This window comes from Tiliqua scincoides, chromosome 1 (assembly GCF_035046505.1).
Source record: "Tiliqua scincoides isolate rTilSci1 chromosome 1, rTilSci1.hap2, whole genome shotgun sequence".
NCBI classification, from domain to species: Eukaryota; Metazoa; Chordata; class Lepidosauria; order Squamata; family Scincidae; genus Tiliqua; species Tiliqua scincoides.
Genome location: NC_089821.1, coordinates 43,086,795 through 43,103,812, shown reverse-complemented (window position 1 = coordinate 43,103,812; position 17,018 = coordinate 43,086,795). Strand labels below are relative to the sequence as shown.

General features: G+C 42.5%; 1 protein-coding gene across 1 annotated transcript in view; it reads left to right on the top strand.

Moving 5' to 3' along the window:
- The window catches only part of CCDC73 (coiled-coil domain containing 73), a 60,314-nt gene that overhangs the window by 28,642 nt on the left and 14,654 nt on the right, over nucleotides 1-17,018 (top strand). The window contains exons 7-11 of the mRNA XM_066619179.1: nucleotides 4,797-4,932; nucleotides 7,902-7,981; nucleotides 11,982-12,110; nucleotides 13,128-13,187; nucleotides 13,711-13,815. Coding sequence (XP_066475276.1) covers nucleotides 4,797-4,932; nucleotides 7,902-7,981; nucleotides 11,982-12,110; nucleotides 13,128-13,187; nucleotides 13,711-13,815 — 510 coding nt within the window. The remainder of the gene's footprint in view (nucleotides 1-4,796; nucleotides 4,933-7,901; nucleotides 7,982-11,981; nucleotides 12,111-13,127; nucleotides 13,188-13,710; nucleotides 13,816-17,018) is intronic.

The following is a 17,018-nucleotide window of genomic DNA, read 5'->3' as shown; positions in this document are numbered from 1 at the left end:
TAATTCATTTTTCACTAGGAGTAAGCCTTCTTTCTCTTCCTTCACTTGTGTCTTCATGTGTCCCTTCCACACCTTTTACAGAGTTACATTTTTGCCTATAGCAGCGTTTCTCAAACTATGGGTTGGGACCCATTAGGTAGATCACAAGCCAATTTCAAGTGGGTCGCATATCATCTAGCTCAGCTGCCATCAAAAATACAGAGTTGAAAATACAGGGTATTTACAAAATACCGAGTTGCTGGGCAGGGTGGGCTCCCATTGGGAGAGAAGCATGGCACTTTGCTCTGGATACATGGGACGATAGGACACTGCAAAGGGGGGAGGGCTGTGTGGTTGGAGAAGAATCCAAGCCGAAGTTCTGCTTTGACTTTTGAACTGGAATGTCTGAATTCCGAGCTATGCAAAATAATAGCATGAGCACACTGGGTAATGGGATCTTTGGCTGACTGCAGCTTAGGTTTGAAGCCTAAATTTATTGTGTCACTTCTGGCTATGATACCACTTTCAGGTTAATGACAATTGTACTGGTGGGTCCTGACAGATTGTCATTATAAAAAGTAGGTCCTGGTCTAAAAAGTTTGAGAACTACTGCCCTATAGTATTTCTCCTTAGTGACTAGCAGCCCAATCCCAATGTGCTAGAATTAGGAGAAATTCTTCCCATGTAATACCCCAGACAGCCTTATGGGGCTACTCAGATCTCTGCCAGCTATATATTCCTTATTAAATGTCAGGTTCCATTAAATGTCAGGCTCAACAGATGTGTGCCATTAACTTATGGATACAGTCTCTGCACATGTGTTGCTTCCCCCATTTGAGTATGTTATTACATGTGTTCTTGAACACATTTAGTAAAATTAAACTTCGTTAATCCCATTGTAAACAATCCTAGTTCAGTGGGTACAGCATTTCAACCATGCTTATTATCTATTGTGCCTGCCTAACTAATGCAGAGGACAGGAATGACTAAGCACAAGAACAAAAGATAAGGAAGAATAGCCAAGGAAATAAATGAACAATCAAAGCAAGGAAATAGATTTGAGGTCATTTTGACCACAGCTATATTGAATAATTAACCCAGTGATACTAATAAGACTTAGAATTTATACTTTACCTGTAAGGTGCCCATACCTTCTTAGAAACCGGAACCTATGATCCATCTTCTCTTCATTCAGTGACCAGTACATGTTCTACATACAGTAGGGACCAGGTTCAATCCATGTGTCATCTCCACCTCCTCCTCCCAGTAGGGAACTCAGTCACCAGAGAGCTCCCTCCAGAGGGCTAGTGAAACTTATTAACATACCAGTCTGGACATGGACCGTGCATTTACAGTTTGTTTATGAGGTCCAACAGCAGAAGCACTGAAACAGGGAGGGGTTGGCTTCACTCCTTTCTCTTGAGAATTAGTCTCTGGTGCAGCTTGCCTGGTAATCTAACAGCCCAATCCTATCTTAGGTGATTGAGAGGTAAGTAAACAAGCTAAGAGGTAAGAAGAAAGGAAAGAAGGAAGAGAACTAGGAGTAGACCAGGAAAGAGGGAGAGAAGAAGGCTGGGTGGAGGACTGGGAGGAAAACTGTAATATCAGAGGAAGGGGCAAGAGGAAACGGGAAGATTTGCCCCCAGGAGAACACTCTGTGTCAGGGCTGGCCTTAGGAGCTGTGGGGCCCAATGCAAAACATTTTTGTGGGGAGGGCAGCACCGCCACAGGCCCTCCCAACTCACCTGGATGAGCAGCAGCAGCTGGGCACCAGGCAGCAGCATCACTGCCAGCTGTTTCCACGGGGCCAATTTCAAAGCAGTCTGACCCAGGGCTGGGCAGGAGGGAAAGCTGTCCAGTGGCAATGCTCCACATACCATGTTCTCCTCACAGTGCATCAACATGAAAGATTCCATGCCAGAGTGTCAGCTACAGAGAGAGGTACCAGCTGCAGGTGCTCTGCTTGCTGCTTCAATGCAGGGCCCCCTCCAGGTGCAGGGCCCAATTTGGTCAACTTGATCAAATTGCCCTAAGACCAGCCCTGTTCTAGGCAATCCAGATTGAGCACTGCCCATCTATTGGCTGTGGGAAGGGGGAAGCCTCTGAGAGATACTTCTGCTGGCTTTGGACCCTCAGAAGTGTCAGGGCATGGCATCACCAGCTACTCTAGGTCTAGGGGTTGAGGTCTAGGGGTAGCTACTCTAGGTGAGGGGTTGAATTAATGCCCTCTGCCTTCCAATTAGGAAGACTCCAAACTGGATGACCTCATCCTGCTGCTGCTGCAGTGGAAACTCAGCTGAGCCCTGTGGTACTTACACCGATTTCTACCCCAAGAGAGTAATAAGCATCCACATAGGTGCTGATGTTAATTGTTGTTTGAGGGTCAAAGACAGTCACAGGTGAAGGAACTCATCTACATCAGAGAACTATAGCTTAGTTAGCTATCTACAAGTGAATCTGAAGGTAGGATGTAAGCGGACAAAACTGATGCTCTCTGCAACTAGCTAGTCAAACTAGCCCTATACAATTATTCTCGTTTTATGCCAATAAAGGTCTCAATCAATCAATCAATTATTATCTGGCCTATGGACTCAGCTGTTAGCCACAAACCTTGCCAATGATATGTGTACTACCCCCAGTCTCCTCAAATTTAACATTTGTCTGAAGAGGCAAACACTGAACAGGGAGAGTTTGTCCCATTGATTAGAGCTCTGGAACCTTCACTGAATTCAGCATTTGTTTCTGCAAAGAAATAAATGAATGCAAGGAGACAGGACCTAGTGCGCATGTTTGGGAGGAACCCTTTGTACATTCATTCTTCACACTCAAGCAATATCTGAACACAGCTATTGTTGAACCACAGTCTAATTTAACAGATTATGGCTGCAATCCTATTCACATTTACCAGGGAATGAGGACCACTAAACAAAGAATAAACATGATTAGGATTGCTCTGTGTCAATTCAGATTCATACATATGTGCATCACAATCCTATCTTGCACTGGAACAGGCACTGTATCCAGCGCAAGATTGGGGCCAGAAATGGCTCAGCCGGAGGCAAGAGGAAACACTTTCCCTTACCCCTAGGTAAGCTTACCCCTAGGTAAGCCCCAATGTCAGATGTGTGCCACCTCAGGAGGTGGCACAAGTTCAAGGAGAATGGAGTGGCTTCAAGTCACTTTATGCTGCTCGGGGAACAGGGTTGGGATTCGGAATAACAGCCAGGTCCCAGCCCTGCCTCCCACTCGCCACCCACCCCCAGGACTGCCCTCCACCCACCCTCCCCCACCCTGGAACGCCTCCCTCCTGCCTCCTCCCCAGATTCCTGCTTTGGCTGAGCTCAGCCAATGCAATCCTCTCTCACCAAGTTGGTGCAGAGGCTGGATACAGCCACCATGGGCTGGCACGCATCCCTGCAATGGCCCACCCAACTCTTGAGGAGGCGCAAACGTGCTTTATGGCACGTTTGCAACTCTTCTGGGCCAGTGCAAGGGACTTGCGCCGGCCTAACCAAAGGTTAGGATTGCACCCTTAGAGTATCTTCCTTCTTGCCCAAGGAGACAGCTAAGCCTTAGATGCTTATGATGGGACATGGCTATGGGTTGAGGAGGAGTAAACAGGTTGGAATCAACTGGTAATGTTTCATGATCAGCTTTACTGGCAGCCAAATTATGGACACACACACACACACACAGAGAGAGAGAGAGAGAGAGAGAGAGAGAGAGAGAGAGAGAGAGAGAGTGTTGGTACTCTCAACAGAAAGCAAAGTGGTTTTTTTCTTCTGCAAGCAGTTGCATTATTTTTCTGTTACATTTTCATTTTATTCATATGGTCTGTAGTACCAAAACAGAGGTTTCCAGGTATTTTTGTAGACCCTGGACATAAATGTGTCAGAGAGACAGGAGAATTGTAGAAAATGTATTGAATAATTGAATCATTCCTACTAAGTCTTTTTGTGTGCTGTTACGACTTTTCATTTGCATACACAATTTCATACCTTATAAAACATGGAAAAACCAGGTTTTGTGTATCCTGTTTTGCTAATCTTATGTTCTACATTCATTTTGATTATCATAAACTTTTATTAGCAGCTCCTGATAGTTGGGCAAGTATTGCATTCATTAGCCTAGCACAATGGCTTTCAAACTTTCTGCCTTCAGGAAATCCTTTCCACAATGATATGTCTGCTATGTAATCAGAATGTTGCAGATGATTTAGTTCATATTTTCAAGATACAAGGTCTGTTGATACTCACTACTGACCTGAGTTGTCAAACAACTCTGAAAGTGGCCACTGAAAGTGGTTGTCATGGCCACAAATTAATAGAGAATATGTCTTCCAATGGCTGTTAGGCTAAAAGGGACCTCTAGATTCATGCCTCTGAATACTAACTGCTGGAAGGAAATGAATGAAAAGGGCTGTTGACTTTATGCTCACTGTTAAAAGCACTTTTGGAAACAGGATGCTGGACAAGTCCAGTAGGTCTGTTCTTATATGCTTACGGAAGGATCTTTCATGAAAACAGCCTTCATTGAACTGGCTGATGACCTTCCATGGGAGACAAATAGGGAAAATGTCACCCTGCTGTTTATCTGGATCTTTCAGTGACTTTGGATACTATTTACTATTATATGCTCCTTGATCAATTGTGTAGGTTGGAAATAGAAGACATTATTCTACAGTGCTTTCTCCTCTCTTGCCTGAAGGTTTTAAAAAAACTGTACTGGAGGATTACTAGTCTTTCCCCATGGAGGTTAATTTATAATACTTTAGACATCATACTTTGAATTTCTTAAACAATTTTGATATTATTTAGGAGCAAAAGCTGCAGTTGCACATGATGGCAAAAGAAGACCATCAGAAGAGTGTGAGTGAAGTTGAAAAATGCTATGCCGTTATGACGTGTCAATTTGGAATAATAAAAGGAACCCATGAGAAATTAGAACAGAATGGTAAACATGTTATACTTTTATGGTATATTTCAGCTCTTATGTATGTGTGTTGGGAAGCACAGCAAATTCCATGGGACCGAGAAATATCCCAAGGTGAAGGTTGGCATCTCAGCCTGAATTTTATTTATTTATTACAGTATTTATATGCTGTTTTACTTGTAGACTCAAGTCACATAGACTCAAGGCAGTTTACATAGGCAGGCTGACCATAAATTCAATTTTTTTCAGTTGGAATTTTTAGAAGTGTTATTCTATGAGAGAAACTCATAGAAGCCTTCATTTCTCCAGAAGATTCCCTTCATGGTGCAACTGCCATTTCTCTTGTGCTTTCCAAGCTTCCACAGGCAGCTGCAAAACACACCTCAGACACCTCAGGTTCTAAGGATGTTAGCCATTTTTTGCCAGTCCACATTACTTAATGCACAGTCTGTAAGTACCTTACGTCGGCCCAGGAGTGTTGCAAACATGCCGTAAGGCATGTCTGCATCTCCTTTCGAGTCGGGGAGGCTGGCACAAGGACAAGTGCTGGCCTCTCCGTGCCTGAGCAAGCTGTGGCAGAGGTGAGTTTGCATTGCCAGCATGGGGGTTTGGGGAGGGTGGGAGGGGGAGATTTGGGTGGTGGGCAGGCTGGGCCCGGGATGGAGTAGGACAGAACTGGACTCTAGCACTTAGGCTGAATTCAAACCCCCTCATGAACAGCCCAGCTTAACTCTGGGCTGCTCAGATCTGCTCCAGCAATTTAGGGGGAAAATAGCCCTTTGCCCTGAGTTTCACCACAGTCACTTCCAACTAGGATTGGACTGTTAGTCTCTAGCCAGCAGCTTCTGGTTACACATCCAAGGCAAGACCTGAGCTGATCCTGCTTAGCTTTTTCAGGCAAGCCAGCAGCTCAACCTCCAGACCACACCTCCTGCCCATGATGGTCTTAAACTGTCATGTACCAGGACTGGGGTGAAGCAACTAGACAGACCAAAGTACAGTGGCCACCCTTGAGCCTGCTATTATAATGCACTCTCAAGACCCAGGGAAGCAGTGAGCAGGCAATCTTCTCAATTCCTGCTTATTCCTCCTCACATCCTGGGACATGGCCTTTTAAGTCAAATGCTTCAGAACATGCCTTCCACGTGAACTTTTCCAGGACAGCATTATGCCCTCAATCACTTGTTAATTTTTGGAATAAATTTTTCCTTTGTATGATGCAGGTAAATGTGAAAAATGGAAAATGTTATAATTTTGTGCCAAATCTGTCTATATTTGCTTGAACTTGCAAGTTTTTATGCAATTTGCATTTTACTTCGCTTTTTATTTAAAAATATACACATTTGTAACTCTCCAATTTGTGTGATATCCATTATGGTTTTTAATCTGAAAGTGAGGACAAAATCATAAATTTTTTCCCCCAAAATATACTTATGTATTTTGCTACAAAACAAAGATATATAGGCTTTTAATATATTTCCATCATCTGCAGACTAAATGCTTAGAAAATATTAAATATATATGAGTGAATTCTGTTCAACAAGAAAATAATATATTCTCTGTGTGAGCTGTAATACGCTTTTACTATAGAGAAAATTCATTTTATTCTGTAGTAACATTAGCAATTACCATGTTTATCACTTGTCCATTCTCAGCATGAAACTACAATCTCGGGAGAAGTCATGTAGAAGGCCATATACTGATCAAGAAATGATTTCCACCTTCCAAACCACTACTTTAATTCCATTGCTTCATTATATACAAGAACTTGCTATACTTTTAAACTTTTAAAATAGGTTTTAGTTCAGTTTGAGATCTCCTGAGGGTCAGTTTAATGTTACATACATACATGTATTTGGTAAACCTGTGGCAAGATAATACAGGTGGAGCCTATTTATCAAAAATTAACAAAAAAATTAACAAAAAATGTGTTGTGCTAAATTCCATAGAGTTAAGCAAATACGCTGCAGCCTGACAAGGGGCTGGAAGGAAACTAAGGCAGCTATTATCAATCCCCTTCGCCTCCCCCTCCTCCCCCTTTCACAGGTGGGATGCTGAGCTTTTAAGAGTCCAGTCCTATGCGTTTCTACTCAGAAGTAAGTCCCATTCTAGTCAATCGGGCTTACTCCCTGGAAAGTGTGGAGAGGATTGTAGCCTAAATCTCATGCTTTGCTTGCTGGGAAGGCTTGCTTGCTGGGCTGTTTTGTAGGCTGGAGTACAGAGAGCCTGCACCATGGGGGGGGGGGAAAGGGCAAAGACTCCTTGGGTTTTTTAAAGCAATCCCCTCTGTTGCTACCGCACGTGTGTGTGTGTGTGTGTGTGTGTGTGTGTGTGAGATAGAAAGAGAAAGCAAGAGCAAGAGCGTGCTCCACCTTGTTGCACGTGTTCTGGTTACACAGGGTTTTTGGGGCTCCCCCTTCCCCTCTTCAGCCTCTTTGCTGGCTCAGGGGCTCTAGGAGTATTACTGTTCCTTCGAAAGGGGAACTTCTTCCATGGCTCCAGGGCTATTTTCCTGCCTGGTTGAGGTGGAGCCTTTTTGCAGTGTTTTGGGCTGCCTTGATACTGATCGAGAAGCCATTGAAGGGCAAAGGAGGCAAAGGTGTGTGTAACTTTCAGCTCCCCCACTGGATTGGCATTGAGACAAATCTGCAGATAAAAAATCTGTGGATAAATAGGTTGCACCTGTATTCAGATGGTGAAATATGGTTTTTAAAAATTATCCTCAAGGAGGCCAGAATGTGATTTCTTTGAGCCAGACTGGAGTATACAAATGAATCTATGGATCCCAATAGCACAAGACAACTGAGCCATTACTCCTAACTATTTCAGAGAAGTTGTCTAGATCTGTCCCTGGATATAACTTCACTATCTCAAAGTAAACACTCACAAAGATTGTAAATGGCTGTCTTAATTCTGTGGAGCATTTGAAAACATAATGAAGATAGTATTTTAATATTAGGCTTTTGCTTCTCATCCCATCCTACCCAAAGTTGTGGAAGCAATTCAGCTCAATAAGAAACTGACAGCAGTGAACAAAAGACAACAGTCTGAAATAGATAATCTAAAAGAGGTAGGTGTGAACTATATTTTGTAGGTATTTTATTTTCTTATTTCAGTTTCTATTTTATGTCTTTATGACACAATAGAGACTGAGGACTCATTTGGATATTCCTGAGTCAGGGCACAATCCTAAAGAGTGCACACCGGCTTACCACCGGTGTGCACTGTCACAAATGTGCCATAAGGTACGTTTGCAGGCCCTAGTGCCGGTGGAGCACTGGAGCTCAGTGGTTGTGTGGACCGCCAGGCAGTGGAGAGGTAGGTGGGGGCGTGGGGGAGGTGAAGAGGAGGCGTTCTGAGGCAGAGGGAGGATGGGCAGGAGGCATGCCAGGAGAGGGGGTGGGAGGGAGGCAGGACCAGTGGAGCTTTGTTCCACCAGAACCTGAGCCTCTGTGTAGGGCCAGCCACCCTACATGAAGGCTTTTACTTCTGCGCCAACATTTGGGTCATTGTAGAATCGAGTAGCCCCAATACAGGGCTACTCGCCTTACACGGGGGAAGGGAATAAAAGTCCCTTTCTTCTGAGGAGGTGGTGGCAGCTGTCTGTGGTGCACTGGATGCAGCGGCAGCCATTTTTAGCACCGCTGCAGCCCCACACGCCGGGCAGCTCAGGATTGGGCTACCTGTTATCTGTACTGTGTGATTATTGGTGGGAAATTATAAGTTGCTCCCGACTATTGTATCAAGTATGGGCAAAGCACTGACTGTTGAGGTAACCAGGATGTTTTGTCTAGGATCAGGGAGGACGGGATCAGACACACAGGGCCAAAGGGCCCCTGTAAAGCCCTGGATGCAAGAATACTTGAGGTTTGATCTCTAACACATCTGCCACAATAGTCAAAATGGCAAGTGGAGGTTCCTGGTGCTAGCTCCTGCCAGTTCCATCATTTCCACAAAACACCCTGACTTCCTGATCTGGAAGGTTTTTCCTGTGTAGAAAAAAGGTACAGAGGTTTCTGTGATGGTTTAGCACTTCATCCTCACTAAAGAGGAAGTACTAACAAGGCTGGCTCATCCATGCAGCCAACTGAAGCCATCACCTCAGGCAGCAAATTGGTGCGAGATGCTCACTGCCCACCTACTTGCCTCCACTGCTTTTCCTCTATGTTGGAAAAGGATGAGGGGGACACACACGAAGAATAAATATGGAGGGGAGTGCTGAGCTATAACACTAGCAAGTGAGAAGAACAGAAGGTGGCAGATCATCGGGTAAGGAGGGCAGCATTTAGCATGTTGTCTCAAATATCAGGAAATTTTGGGGCAGCCCTGAGCACTTACATGACATAATAGCATATTCTTCGTCATTTAGCCTGGCAGTATTCCCCTTCACCTTCCTTTGTAATCTCCCTTGTGTGTATTTTTCGATTGTGAGCTTCTGAGGGTAAAGAACTGTCTTTTCTTCTAATCTAAAATGTCAGATATGTACATTGATGATGCTATATAGAGAATAATAAGTAATAATGAAAAGGACTGTATAATAATTAAATAATCACCCTGGAAAATAAGATGACTAAAAGCGGAGGAAACCTAATAAGCATTAAGCTCCCTTTCAAAAGATGGACAATTCCACAGAAGCTCAGATTTTCTGCTTCAATCAGAGCTAGTCTAGGAGCCAAGAAGCTTCTCCCTTGGGGAGGCCTGCCAAACATTTTTGGCCTGGCCTCTGGACCTAAGGAATAGGATCCCTCTAAAAGAATGGGATCATTTCACCAGCTGGGGGGCTTGAAAGATTTATTCAGTTGCACACGGGGCTGTTGCATCAAGCACTAGTCTCTACTCAGTTTAAAAATAATCTTTCAGGTCATCCTCTCTAAATTATTTTATTTTAGCAATAAGATACAGCTGATTTCTGAAAGGCATCATACTCCACTGAATCTTAACAATGAGGCGCTGTACATTCCATTAAAAATATAAAACAATAGTAGGTACCGAGAGAAGGCTAAATCATTGCTAGATGTATTGGTCACATTTTTCACAAAAACTGGAGGCATTACAAACAAAAGCCAAATGTTTATGTGGTAATGTTGTCTCTCTTCTATTGGCTTATCTGTCTGTCTCTGTTGACAAAGACTTAAATCTAAATGCTTAGAAGTTGGCCAACTTCAATATGTTTTGGCATGGGTTCCACTGGCCAGAGAGTTTCTATGTCTTCCTGGCTCTTTTCCAAGCCATTCTGTTGCATTCCCTTGATAGAGTAATATGCAAACAGGTACCAGGCCAATTAGTTATATAGAACAACAACAGAAACTGGTAGAGAGCTGCTGGCCTAGGCAAGCTCATAAGGTGATTTTAACCTCACATTGCTTGAATCCTGTAGAGTAAGTCTGCTGCCAGAAACTGTCAAAGGCCAGTTTGGTGACCCTACTTGGGGCACCATACTGTTGAGGCCCTGGAGAATTATCCCTGGCAATTTCAACCTCTCCATGGCTCTATTTGCCTCATTCTGGCATCTAGGTCTACAACCCAAACTGTTGGATGCAACAGCCTTTGGTATCTGCAGTGGGGCAATCCACAGGTGGAAACTTGTTCTTTTTGGGGGAGGTGGTTACCTTTAGCTGAATCTGAAGCATTGTTTATTGAAAAATGAATTTTATTAAGTTGGTAGCTCTGTTTATATACCTTGGTATTCATAAAATTCAGCAGCTCAGATAATCTCCATTTTTACTTTCCACTGTTATATGATTTTGTCCAGAACAGTTAAACCATTGGCCTGTGATAAGGGGAATTCCACATTTATGAAGAAAAGTTAAACAGGCCAAACTTACTTGCTTCTAGATAACACTACTGCCATTCTGAATGCTTGGTTTCGTACTGTGGCATCCTGAAGAATTCTTGATACTATCTACAAACAGCATTCATAACCTTTGCTATTTGCCTGAGTAAACGTCAGAGCACTCAAGGAGAGGGAGATATTAAACAGGCTACCCCATACAAAAAAAGGGGGGGTGGGGGAAGATGTAATATTTATGACTCCAGGAAAACTATAAGTTGTAATTTAATAAGATCAAAGCATGCACTGTTTATTTGCTGCACAGCTTTGAGTAAGCTAGGCAGTAAAAGGACAGCATAACATTACAAAAAACATCATGCCTGTAAAATCTAAAACATTTTGAATCATTAAAAAGGAGCCATATATAATAATTTCCTAGTATTTTGAGATGAAGTAATTAGAGTATTGAGAGTAATTAGTGGTGTTCTTTTTTCCATTGCTTCTCCTCATTTTGAATAGTAGCTACTGGTAAAACTTTTAGTATTGATCACCAAGTAATGCAGTGTTCACTTATTTATAGACATATGCCACTAAAAAAAAGGACAGTGGAATTTTAAATCTCTTTTTTGTGAAAGCAATGTCAAGCTAAAACAGTGCAAGAATCATGTTTAACTGTGAACATACGCATAGTTTCAAGTATAGTCTACTTGCGGTAAAGTATAATTATTGTCATTTTACTTTACACTTATGTCGTTTTTCTCTGGATATATTTTGCTTAAAAGGACATAGAAGCAGGGCCTTCTCAGTAGTGGCATCCACTTTATGGAATTCCTTTAGGCTTGCAAATTGCTTCTTCTTTAGAGGCCTTCTGGCAGGGCCAAAGAACCTTTTTTTTTAGTCTAGCCTTCTGATTTTATTTTGGTCCCTTTAGTATTGGATGTTCTGCTGGCTTTTACGGATATGTTTTTCTGCTGCTCTGTCTTTTTAAAGTTGCCTTTTTATTCTTTTGTCACTGGGGAATTGCTGCTAGTTGGTTTCATTTCTGTACTCTTAAAATTTTGTATTAAGTGTGTGTGTGTGTGTGTGTTTGTGTGTGTTAAAATGATTATACTGTTTTTAAATTTTGTAAGTCACTTTGAGTGACTTACAAAAGGAGAAATGTGGGGTATAAATGGAATAAACAAACAAAAACAAACAAATAAATAATGTTAGGTGATTAGTGTAAACAAAACAAATTGTCTTATTTGGAGTTGCAGTGATAATTCTGGATGAATTATTTATAACTATTTTCTCCATTAAGAAACTAAAGAAAACTACTGCAGACTTGATAAGGTCCAATATTACTTGTCAGCACAAAGTGGGAGAAGAACATTTCAATCTTACAACAAAGGAACAGGAGTTGCAAGAACTACGACAAAAAATTTCAATGGTATTTGATAATGACTGTTAGTTAATATTGCCTATTCTGAATCTGCAAAAAGAGAGCTACTTTGAGAGCTACTTTAATATTAAATAAATACCTTTGATGAGACAATAACATTTCTTTACTAGGCAATGTTACTAGGCAACATCGTAAATACACTGATAAATTACAGCCCAATCCTGAGCTGCCCGGGACGCCCAGCCTCGGCAGCACCAAGAACGACTGCCACCAGATCCTGCGTGCCCTGGGCTACCATGGGAGGTGCCTCAGGAGAAGGGGACTTTCGTCCCCTTCCCCCAGGTAAGGTAAGCAGCCCCACAATGGGGCTAATCACTTTACTCACTTTAGGTAAAGGCACTTGTGTAGGGCACGGAGCCCTCCATGAGCACCCTGGATCCTGTGGAGCAGAGCTCCACGGACCTGTCTCCCTCCCTCCCTCTGGCACACCTTCAGCCTGCCCCCCTCCCCACATCACGCCTCTGTGTCACGCCTCCCACTGCCCTCTCTCTGCCCCTGCCGGCTTCCCCGCTCCCCGGAACGCCCCCTCCCCATCCCCGCCCCTGCTTACTGTGCTGCGGCTTGGCAATCCATGAGACCGCCGAGCCACGGAGGCTGCGTGACTGCCCTGTGCTAGCCCAGCACTGAGCTAGCACGGTGGGAGCCCAGCGGCGAGGCTCGCAAATGTGCCTTATGGCACGTTTGCGACAGTGCTCGGTGACATGAAACCATGCCACTGAGTGCAGGATTGGGCTCTTAGTTATTTATGCCACTATGTTAAATCTTATTACATTTTATTAGGCAAAAATTGTTAAATTGCTGTTGAATGATACTGTATAAAAGTATATTTTCATACATTAATTGGGACACAATCCAGTTGCCCTTTACATCTTTCCCATTTTATCCTGTATTCCCCAGTATGCTGAATACACATGAATTTCCTGCTGCCTGACCCTTCCCCCCCCCCCAGTTGTGCATACCATAAAGGCAAACTGAATTGGACCCACTTGCTCATTTCATTTATAGGAGACAGATTTAAATGCAAAATTCACTGAAGAAAATGCACGCCTCAAAGAGGAGAAACAGGTAATTTGTAAACAAAATTTGTAAGGAATTGTTGCAATTTTTTTAAAAAATAGGCCTTCTGAACAAAAATGTAATAGTTCTCGTTTTTGGGAGTGTTGTAAATTTCTGGCTCAGTTAATAAGTTGGGGCCCAATCCTATCCAATTTTCCAACTGATATTATTTTATTGTCTCAAAATTACCAAGTAGCGTCAAAAAGGAAGTAGTGCCATCATAATCATAGACTCAATAAATACATAGAGTTCCAGTGTTGCAACCTGAGGCATGCAAGTGGCATGAAATGAACTACATCTTTTTACCATTCTGATCTTCAAACTGAGATGCCATTACATGCTCTTATTCTTTACCTTTGACATTTAGGATATAGAAGTTATGACTGAATTATAGTACTACAAAAGTATAACTAAAAAATAACTTAAATATGTGCACATATTCGTAATATTTTTTTTTATCAACTTTAAAGAATAACCCTTTCATTTGAAGCATAATCTTTTGGTTGTGTGTGGTTTTTTCTAATTGAAAAAGGAGATTATTACTTCTCTACAACATATGCAACAACTGCTCTGTAGACAGACTGAAACAAGTGTCAGAATGGAAATGGATTTGAATGAACTGAAAGAAGTCTATCAGGTCAGATGATAATTGTAATAATGGATTTTTTACTATTTGCTAAATTTTATAAAGTTTTTAAATTTTTTAAGTATATATTTATTCATTTGTTTTTTAAAAAAATTATATGCCACCTTCAATATAAATATCTCCAAGGAGACTTAGGGCACAGTCCTCACCAACTTTCCAGCACTGACTTAGCCGCAATGCAGCCCCCAAGGTAAGGTAACAAACATGCCCTTAGCTTGAGGAGGCCCCTTTGACTACTTCCCTACTGCAGGATGCAGTGCACACCATATTAGCACAGCTATGTCAGTGCTGGAAAGTTGGTTAGGATTTCGCCCTTATAAAGTCAAACCAAAGGCTGCGGTCCTTTACATACTTACCTGGGAGTAAGTCTCATTAAACTCAACGGGCCTAACATATCGGTAGACATTCATAGGCTTGCACTAAAAATCTTTAACAGCAATAAAAAAAAACACAAGATGAAAGAGCAGGTAAGAGACAGCAAAAACAATCCCATCAAAAATCAAACAGCCTGAACAAATAAAAAGGTATTTACCTGGGACTGGAAAGGGGTCAGAGGAGATACCTGGCAAGCCTCCCTGGGGAGAGCATTCCACAAGCAGTGTCACCTTGATGAGAAGGCCTTCTTTCCATCCACCACCTACCTCACCTTAGACAACTTGGCCATCCAGGAGAGGGTCTCTAACATTATCTCAATTTATGGGCAGAGTCATGCTAGTACAGTATTCAGAATTTAAGAGTGAGTCCTCATCTATTTAAAACTACGTGTGAACCTTGAATGTATCCTGTGACTTTGCATTGACAATGATGAAGCAATTTGAGAGTTACTTAGTTATCTTTTGATTAATCTAATTTTATATTTTAATCTTTTGCTTAAAAGAGGAATACAGATTATTTAAATAAATCAAAATACAGTCAGCCTGCATTGTGCATGTGACAGATTTGTGCGGATTCAACTTCATGTGGTTCACAAATCAGCAGTTTAAAAACTGCAGGTGATTCTGCCTACCATTCTGCTTATGGAACAGATTTACTGGAGGGAGCCTGAGATTGAAGAAAAGCTTTTAGTGCTGCCTATGTCTTATCATTTTAAAAAGACAGTACTCATTTTCTGGATGTCAGGGATTTTCAAAGCAATTTTGCGTATACAATTTTGTGATTTTGGCTTTATACTACAACTTTGGAATGTAACCCTCATGTATAATGCGGGCCAACAGTAGTCAGCTTCACATGTATTAACTTGGGACATGATCCTTCCTATTATCATATGCAGATCACTTTAGAGTTTTGCATGTGTGGACTTTAGAGTTTTGCATGTGTGCATGTGTGGACTTTCTACTGAGACCACTTTAGGAGGATCAATAAATGTGCACATAAGGGTAATCTGGTATACAATGGATATGTACTGGGCTTTCAAAAATATTTTGGTAGAAGTCCTTATCTAGAGACTTTTTAAAAACGTTGAAATCATTGGATAAGAAGATACATTATAGATTAGAAAATGTGCATGCAAATCAAAATTCAGGAAGAACTGAGCAGAAATAAGCAGAAAGTGCAATGGAGGCAAATAAACTGTGTTGGTCTTCCAATTATCTCTATTAAGTCTTACGGTACTCATAAATAATCTGTAGTCATTGTTGAACAATTTGGTACCACAGTTTGCAGATAACAAATTATTCAGGATTGCCAAAACTCAAGCAAATGTGAAGAGCACCTAAAGACTCTTCCCCAACTGGCCAACAAAATGGCAGATGTGTACTGCCTAAGGAACTGAGCTACAAATCAGGATTTTCTTGATCCGCCTGCCATGAACTCACTAGGCAGACTTAGGCTACAATCCTGACCAATTTTCTGGCACTGACATAAGGGTAATGCAACTCTGAGGTAAGGGAACAAATATTATCTTGCCTTGAGGAGGCCTCCGTGACTGTCCCCCAACTGCAGGATGCAGCACATGCCCCACTGGCACAGTTATGCCCGTGCTGGAAAATTGGTTAGGATTGCTCCCATAGACAACCATCTCAGAGTCAGCTACAATGGGAGGACAATAATACATTACAAAGAAGTCTCCATAGGGGAAAATGGGGCTGGGCCCCACCAGGAGAAAAAAATGAAAGGAAGAAAATTTAAGTGCATTAAATTAATAAAGATAGTTGTGTGATCTACAGCCCAGTCCTAACCTGCTCTGTAACAAGCAGGCCAGCTGGCCCACCCTGTATCCAGCGTAGAGTTGGAGCTGGCTGCAGTGCAATCCGGGGCAGGGGGAATCACTTCCCCTCACCCTTGTTGCACTAATGGGGCTACTCGGATCTGCGCCACTTAAAGAGGTGGAACAGATCCAAGCAGCCCAGTGCTAGGCCAGGCCACTGGGGAGAGAGGTTAGGATCCAGCCTAACTGCCGAATCCTGGCACCACCCAAAAACAGCCCGACCACGGACCAGCCTGCCCCCTGCCTTCCCCCCACCCTGGAATGCCCCTATTCCATCCTCCCCAGACCCCACCTGACTGCTGGTGACCTGTTTGCTGATGCAGCAGGGCTATTCTCACAGTGTGCAGAAGAGCCTTAGGGCACTTTTGCGACATCCAGAGGCTGGTGCAAGGGACTTTTTTAAAACTTTGAAATCATGGGATAAGAGATACATTATTTTATGGATTAGATGGGACTTTTCCAGCTTAGGGCCCTGTTTGGATTGCACCCCTAGGCTCATAGCACAAACCTATTGCTGGCATGCGCTGGTCGAGTGTGTGCTGCACTGATGCACCCTATCACAAATATGCCATAAAGCAAGGTACATCAGCATGCTACTTAGTGGCACCAGCAGGAAGGCCAGTGCCTTCACTCTGGAGCCAGCATAAGCAGAGGCATCATTTTATCTTGATCAAAGGATCCAAGATGGTTTCTAATATTTAGAAAAACACTATACCGAACATAAAAAGGGAAATTATCTCAGACCTTGATTGTCTTCTCAAGAGCTAAAGACAAGAACTTTCTGGTCTGGGTTTCTCTTTCTTGCTTTCATTATGGGCGTGCAGTTCTTTTACGAGTAGTAGCCCCAGAGAAAGTGACCTTAACAATGAACTGCCCTCACTCCGGCTGTAGATGGTTTTTCAGAAGCTGATGAAGAGCTCCCTGACATGAACTTTTGATGAGATCTTGGTCCATGTTGCATACATTATCAAATACCATGCATACATTT